The sequence below is a fragment of the Ctenocephalides felis genome, unplaced genomic scaffold (assembly GCF_003426905.1).
Source record: "Ctenocephalides felis isolate EL2017-DRISC unplaced genomic scaffold, ASM342690v1 CF-g0.4_SCAFFOLD_00758, whole genome shotgun sequence".
In the NCBI taxonomy this organism is placed as follows: Eukaryota; Metazoa; Arthropoda; class Insecta; order Siphonaptera; family Pulicidae; genus Ctenocephalides; species Ctenocephalides felis.
Genome location: NW_020536912.1, coordinates 154,729 through 163,253, shown reverse-complemented (window position 1 = coordinate 163,253; position 8,525 = coordinate 154,729). Strand labels below are relative to the sequence as shown.

At 30.1% G+C, this 8,525-nt stretch overlaps 1 protein-coding gene across 1 annotated transcript; it reads right to left on the bottom strand.

Annotated features, from left to right (window-relative positions):
* Positions 1 to 3,003: 3,003 nt before the first annotated feature.
* LOC113368033 lies at positions 3,004 to 4,071 on the bottom strand. Its single transcript, XM_026609600.1, has one exon. It carries the CDS (start codon positions 4,069 to 4,071, stop codon positions 3,004 to 3,006), a length of 1,068 nt encoding a protein of 355 aa, XP_026465385.1.
* Positions 4,072 to 8,525: the final 4,454 nt, after the last annotated feature.

The following is an 8,525-nucleotide window of genomic DNA, read 5'->3' as shown; positions in this document are numbered from 1 at the left end:
ATCGCTATAAGTTCCGCTGAATATATGGATGTATAGTTTGGAAGTCTTACTTTGTTACTATAATGGATTCTTGGGATATGTATGGCACATCCGGTTCCCTCTAATGTTTTAGAGCCATCAGTATATATTTGCAAATAATCCGGCCAATTTGAGTTGATATAAAGTTCTAATTCACGGATACATATGTCCTTGTTTGCTATGTTTGTGCTCTTATCTATATCGATGTATGGTTTAATGTAATCGTTTAGCGGTGGGTAGATGTAATATGGAGTTTTATCATTGATTATGATGTTCTCTTCGTGAGGTTTAATTATATAAAAACTATTTATTAGTGATGGAGCTGGTTTGTTTGTCCAGTAGCGTGTGGAGTAATGTAATTTTGCTAGTTTTTCTAACTGTTTGGGTAATAATTTACATGATCCATTAAGTTTTTTCATCAAGAATCTGTTTGCTAGAATCTCTCTTCTTATGCTCAGAGGAGGTTCTCCTGCTTCTGTTAATAACGCATTTGTCGGTGTTGATCTAAATGCCCCTATGCATGTTCTTATTGCGGAATATTGAATTTTATCAAGTTTATTTTGTTCACTTTTTGATGTTGTTCCATATATAAAGCATCCGTAATCTATTTGAGTTCTAATCAAATTTCTGTACAGTAAAAGGCATGTCTCTGGGTGTGCTCCCCATCTAGTATTTGTTATTTTACGAAGTATATTGATGCCTGTTTCGCATTTTCTTGATAATTCTTGTATATGTTTTTTAAATGTCATTTTGGCGTCAAAGGTTATGCCTAGTATTTTCACGTTGTCTTTTATTATAATATCTTGAGTTCCAACCCTTATGTGACCTATATTCTGAGGGAGTCTGTGTCTAGTGAAAATCGTTGCTGAGCTTTTGGTTGGTGATATATTTAAATTATTGCTTGATAACCATTTTATGTTTTCTTTAACAGCATAGTTCATTTGCGTTATACATGATTCTATTGACGGTCTTGATATGTATAAACAAATGTCGTCGGCATATTGTAATTTTTTAACACTTGTATCAGGTATCTTATGGTAATCCGCAGTATATATGTTGAATAATGTGGGGCTTAAAATGGAACCTTGTATGATCCCGTTGTATGCTGATCTAGGGCCGATCATATCTCCATTGGTTCGTAGATAAATATATCTTGGTGATATCAACTCCAATATTATACTAATTATACTCTTTGGGATATTTATATTCCGTAGTTTTTTCTGTAGAATATTATGGTCTACGTTTTCATAAGCTTTGTCAATATCTATTGACAGTAGCAACATATATTCATTGTTCGACCTCGATATATTTATGTCGGTGGTAAGGGTACTCAATAAATCTATTGTTCCTCTTCCGCTTCTAAAACCAAATACGTTATCATGGAGTATGTTCTTGTTTTCAATGTACCATTCCAGTCTTTCTTTTATCATTCGTTCGAAAATCTTTGCTACGCATGATATTAGTGATATTGGTCTATAAGAGTCTATAGATTGTGGGTTTCTATTAGGTTTAATTATTGGTACTACAATTATTTCTTTCCATTTTTCAGGAATCCAGTGGTGTGTGATCATATTATTAAATACATTTAAAAGTTCCATTTTAAAATTAGTAGGACTATTATTGATCATATTATATGAAATGTTATCCTTACCTGGAGCCGTGTTCTTTCTGTTTTTTAGAGCTCTTCTCAATTCATTATATTTGAAAGGTGACATCAATTCCGTTTCTTCATTATTATTCTTATTAAATATATCTTGTTTGTTACAGACATAATCTGGTGCTATATTTTGTAATATTTGATGTCCACATTCTTCCATAAAATTTGGATTTATGTTCCTATTTGTGTTTTTGTTGTTGAATATTTTGATTTTCCTCCAAATTGTAGCCGGATTTGTGTTTTTGTTAATTGAACTTGTGTATTCCGCCCATTTTTGTATTTTCTTGTTCTTTAAAAATCTCTTGGTTTGTGCATTTATTTTTGGTATAGGATAAAATTATCATAATTATATTTTCTGCGCATTTGTTTAAATGCGTTTTTTTGCGTTTACCTTAATATCACATTCTTGATCCCACCATGCTGCTGGTTTGAAGGTTGAGCTAATTATCACTTTGCATTTCTTTATGTTTTTCTCTGCAGCGTGATCTATACAATTCATTAGAAATTCATATTTTTGTTTTCCTGTATTAGGTATGTTGGAGTTTTGGAGAGTTTTTGAAATTTCTTCGCCATATCCTTTCCAATTGGCCTGATTGGTATTCCATTTTTTGTAGGGAAGATTTTGATGTTTGAAATTGCATTTGTGTAAATATGTATTATAATTGGTAAGTGGTCAGATCCAAGAGATTCTTCGAGTATTTCCCATCTGATGTAATCTGTGAGATTGCTGGAGCATAAAGATAAATCTATATTCGTCGCTTTTTTGTTTCTTGTCTCGATTGTTGTGGGTTTGCCGTTGTTGAGAATTATTAATGAATGATCTTCTATGATTTCTTGTAATTTTATTCCTGATGTGTTGTTCGCCATACTTCCCCATTCAAAGTGATGGCTGTTTAAATCTCCAACGATCAATGTTTTTAAATGGATCCCTTCTATAGTTTTCCTCACATCAGTAAAATCTATTTCTTCTCTATTTGAGCAATAAATGGAAACTAAGCAAAAGGTTATATTTGTTTTAATTATTACCGCACATATTTGTATATTCTTATTGTTGTTTATTGTTTCATATTCATCACAATCTATATTGTTTTTGACGATGATGGCTGCTCCGCCGTATCCATCTTCTCTATCTTTCCGAAAAATCTTATACCCCTTGATTTTGTATACTGCATTAGGATTGAACCATGTTTTGGAAAGTGCCGCTATCGAAATCTGATTATTGTATAAGAAATGTTCTATACTTTCTTTATTTGCTTTCAATGATCTGCAGTTTAATTGTAGTATTTTTAAATTCATTTTGGCTTATTTATATATGTATATTGTTTCTATTATTTTATTGAACTTCCTGTAGTTCTCTTATCTTTTTCCAATTTACTTATCACAATACTCAGTAATCTATTTATGGAAGAATCGTCAGATTTATTTATTATTTTAATTTGTGTAACTAACTGCTTAAGAATTTCGAGTGGATCTTTTTCTTCTTTTCTTGATTCATTTCCTTCTTGATCCGTATCATCTTCCGACGTTTTAATCGGCCTTTTTCTATTAATTATTTCTCTATTACTTACCCTTTTAATATCCGTCTCTTTATTTATATTATTATACTTAGGTACTTTAGTCGTACCTTGACCTCCTACCCTTGTTACATTTTTGACATGTGACCTTTTTGGTTTTCTAATCCATACTATGTCTTCTTCTTCTGTATCCTTTTCTTCTTCTATTAATTTTGATAATTCATTATATTTATTTTTATCACAGTAACTTTTTTCTAGTCCGTATTCATCCCTCCTTTTTTCTTTTATCGTCGGAAAATCTTTTTCCTTATCTATAGTGTAAGGGTTAAATTTAACAGCTCTTGAATATTTGTCATTTCGCAAAATATTCCTCGCCTCATGAAAAGCTATATTATGAGTCCCCATCAATTCATAAATACTTTTATGCCTTTTGAATTCCGGGCATTCAGTACTATTTGCAACGTGTTTCCCGGAGCATAAACAGCATTTCAAGTTTAAAATTTCAGTACAGGCTTCTATTCCATGTTGTTCTGAACATTTCGGACATCTTTTTTTACTTTTACATTGTTCTTTTATATGACCAAAGAACCAACAATTATGACACTGCACTACTTTTTTAATGTATGGACTAACCCTACATTTTACTGAATATATTGAAATTTTCTCCGGCAATTTGGAGCCCCTGAATGTTAATTTCACACATTGCGATTTATAATTGATGTTATTACCTCTTTTTGACTTTAAACATTTTACTTCCACTACTGGATAATCAGATTCTATAACTTCCATTATTTCGTCTTCCGATAAATTAATATCAACGTCAAATATTATCCCCTGTCTTACTACTAGATATTTAGGAATGTAGGTTCTGAGATTATTCATCTTGAAAAATTCATCTTCCAGTAAACTATTGGCTGTTTCTGCATTTTTAATTACTAGTTTTATTTTGTTTTTTTCCAATTTGTGCAATTTCTGATAATTCTGTCTTCAATTTTGGAACTGATTTATATAACATCCTTCCAATTGCCATGTGATGTAACCTTCCAATATTTTTATTTATTGATTCCACATAAATATGATATGGTCCTTTATCGTATTCTTCAAATCGTATTTTATTGTTTCGAGCATAGCTACTTGACTTTACTTCATTCATCTCAACCATTTCTTCACTAACCATGTTATTGTTAATAGAATTTGATTCATTCTGATTAACATTTTCTTCATTATTCGCATTAGGTACACTATCAGCTTCTTCCCTTACTTTATCATTGCTACTGCGTTGAATGCCCTTTACGTTTTTATTTATTGTATCATTACTTTTCTGAACTTCAACTTTTTTTAGCTGTAAAATACTTCGTTTCTTCCCTCCATTCCAGTCTCCAGACTGTGCGATTTACAACGTTTATGCGATTGATGATATCAAGCTGTGTCACTTTAGTAAAATTAATTCAAATAGCCGCTGCAAATGATTTTTAATAAACTTGAATATACACCAGAAATTGTCGTTAAATTATACCTCAACATATAGCACATGATATTAAATAATAAACTCTTAACACATACATGCACTATTACATTATTAAACATTAAATATGTGTGTGTGTGCGAATGAATAAAGCTATAATATTTGATCATACATACTGACAACAATATCACATAACATTAACGCCGAGAAGTCTAACTTGTTTTTCTGTCCTCTGGCTGAATATCGCATTGCTAGACTTCTTGAAAAAACTTTTTTGATTACAGCTGTTACAGTTGCATTTAAAGTAGTTTGGCCAACCATAGACAAAAGAACTACCTATTATGAACAAGTTATATATATATATATATATATATATATATATATATATATATATATATATATATACAGTGGCGGCGCTAGACCATTCGTGGGCGTCGGCGAAATTCGTTTGCGAGGCCCCTCTTTTTTGCCAGTTGCAAGTTGACTAGTGGTACATGGCATCATGCCTAAAGGCAAATTGCTGAAACTTTTCGTGCCGCAATTTAAATTTTTGAAAAGCTTTTAAAAAATTTGAAAAGTTAAGTTTTTAATTTGAAATATTTTGTTGAAAATTTCGAACTTTTTTTCAAAGCAATCACGTTGCGTTAACTCACTATTAATTAAAATCTTTATAAAATATCTGATAATTTGATGTGCATATGCCAAATGGCTTTTGTTGTGCTTTTTACTGGATTCCCAAACCGCTAGACCTGCCTTCCTAAAAATGTAATCAGTTTGGCATTTTTTGTCCCGTATATTCGAAACGGCTTATCCTGCCTTTGCCAAAAACTAATCAGCACGTCTTCTCACCTTCAATACATGACAAATGTTTTCTGAATTTTTCAAATTGGTTGATCCATGTTTGCGAAATCGTCGACGAAAATTTGCCAAAATGTTCAGAAATCTTTGAAGATATATAAAATTTTATGTTTTAGATTTTTTTGCGATTACTATAACTGTATATGAGATTTATTTTTAATCAGATAAATACACCAATTGAAATAGACAAAAATTACACAAGTTAAAATAAACAAACTCTTCGGCAAAAATGGTTAGTTCTCCAGCTATTAAAAAAGCACTAAAATTAAATATTTATCGCAAAAAAGTTTCCTTTGCCCAACCATTTGATTCGTAAATTTTATGTTTTCTCGATCATTATGAATAAAAAATGGTTGGAAATCACCGACTTAATAACTAATTAGACAAAATTTTGCAATCTGCAAGTGATTAATTAGATTTAAAAAATCTATGTTCATACTAATTTGAGTGCACAAATCCGTACATCACATAGTAGGTACACATGGTCTAAAAGCTCGTCCCATTATTGTAAAAGTTAATGATTTTTTATAATTAATCATTTATCGTGCATTACTTTTACAATCATTTCTATTCACTTATAGGCTAAGGCAATATTAAAATATAATAAATTCATGATTATGAATATGAAAAATGTAATCTCTAAATTATTAATGCCGAAAAGCAGCTGCCAGAAATTAAATTAATATAAGATGCAAATAATATAACATGCGTCTGAAAGTCTGCGCATGCGTCTGACGTGCGCGTGGTTTGCTTTTGATTGCAATAATTTTATTTGCGCACTTTGCGAACAGATTCGCCGTACGAATTCGTGCAAAAGAGACAAGCCATAAGTGATTGCGCTCAAAAATATTCAATTTGCAGTCGTTTTGCCTTACTATACTAAGTCACAATACAAAAAAAAAATATTTAGAAGTTTCATTGTGTCAAAAATTCATATGTTTGTCATTGGGTACGGAATATTTACTCAATGGAGCGCTTTCGGTCTGAACTTTTTTTACTGTTTTCCATTTCGTTTGGAATTTTGGAACTAGGTTCATCTTACTCTTCAGAAGTGAAAACAATTTAGACTCCTTTACCACTTCTCTGGTGGATGACATTTCTTTTCATTGGTGTAATTTTACTTTTTTCAAAATAACGTTGGGTATCGATAAAAGAACTAATTATAAGAGAAAAATGTTTAATAATGTTTTTCAAAAAAGCAAATACTTTTCAAGCTACTGGCTACTGAAAGTTTGTTTCTTTTTTGCGTTTTTCATCATTTTTTGCTAATATCTTCAAAAATATACATTTTAACGAAAATCATGTAATGAACAAAATTATATCAATTAAAATCTTAATAAATTGCTATTTTATAGTGTTTTAGGAACATTATTAGGCTAGATATGAAAATGGGTTTTTATAGTGCTCAAAATAAGCTTTAAAATGAGTACTTCTACGTGTAAAATGAATAAACTATCATGCAAATAAAAGACGCATATAATGTTTTTTTCATATAAATCAAATAGTTTTTCAGTGCCATTTCCACCAAATTTAAAAATAATCGTATTCCATCTAGAATTAACTTGGTTTAAGGGATCTTGATGGATTCTAGAAAATACCACAACTTTAGTACAAACGATTTTCAAAAAACTCATGATTTTATGAAAAAAAAAAAAACATTAAAAAAACATCCAATTTCTCATTATAATATCTCTGAAAGAATACGTATAAAAGTATATATATATGAAAATTCGAGGTATTTTTCTGACTAATTATTGTTGTTTATTATTTTTCTATTACACAAATATTGATAGAGGTATTAATTAAGGAGTGCGCGGCTGTCCAACCAGAGGTCTTTCGAGCCCTTTAACCCTTCGCCGTTTCACAATAAGAGAAGTTACGGTAAAATTTATGATACAGAAAGTTGTAGCTCATTTAATCATCTTTAAAATAGTGTATTACAAGTTCTGATAAAATCAGAATTAAAAGAGTAATAATCCAATTAATGCGGTGGATGGTGACGGAGTACAAACTGTTTTCTTTACTGAACTTAAGATAAAGATTAGCCTATTTCCAAAATATCAAGTAAATTGGAGCACAGTAAAAAAAATTCACAGAGCAATAAGTTTGTTGATCGTAAGTTGAATAGAGCAGATGTAAACAGGATTTGACAAATTAATTCACTTCAAATATAAACTTAAGCAATAATGTATATTGATTTATTGGAAAAAAATGTAATTTAGATATTAAAATTACTAAAAGCCAGTTAAAATATGGTACGAAATTATAAAAATTATAGGCAACATTATTGAAGCAATTATTTTGGGTAGAAAAATAAAAGGTGATATTGCACCTTTGCCGCGAATGCTATATATTAATTCTTTCTGAATTTGTTGCACTTTTTAAAAGATTTCAATTTTCAACACGAGTATCTTATGCTATGACCATAAATCAAAAAGGCAGACGATCATTTTTAGTGTGATAAATTTGGAAAATCAATGTTTTAGTCGTGAATAAACAAAAAATTATTCATTTATATATCCACATCTACAGGTATGACTAAAAATACTATATAACCCTTAAATGCAATAAAATAAATTGAGCTATTGGAAATAAATTTGTTCTATAAATCGCAGTGTATAATTTTTAATATACAATTTTATTGAACATTTTTTGTTAAATGAATAATTAAAGTGTTAACCGTGGGAATTTAGAACAATCATTTTATTTGAAACAGTTCTACATTCAACGTCACTCATATATTGGTGTAAATAGTAATTAAAAAAACAGTAATTATTATTTTTAACTAAGCAGTAAATATTAGTATAAAATATTGAAACATTGTAGACGTGGGTACAGAACAACGTCTGTCGGGTCAGCTAGTATATATATATACAGTCGGTCAAGTAAGAGCGTGGCCGTGTTAATTTATAAAAATAATTATTTTATGAAATTTTAATATTTATATATGCATTGTATACATTTTAAGCAATGATGCAATTTGGTCAATATGTGTCCAGTCACCACCGGAGTC

What these genes read in the sequence shown, in the direction of transcription:
- LOC113368033 (XM_026609600.1), bottom strand. Translation starts at nt 4,071, where the DNA reads ATGAATAATCTCAGAACCTACATTCCTAAATATCTAGTAGTAAGACAG.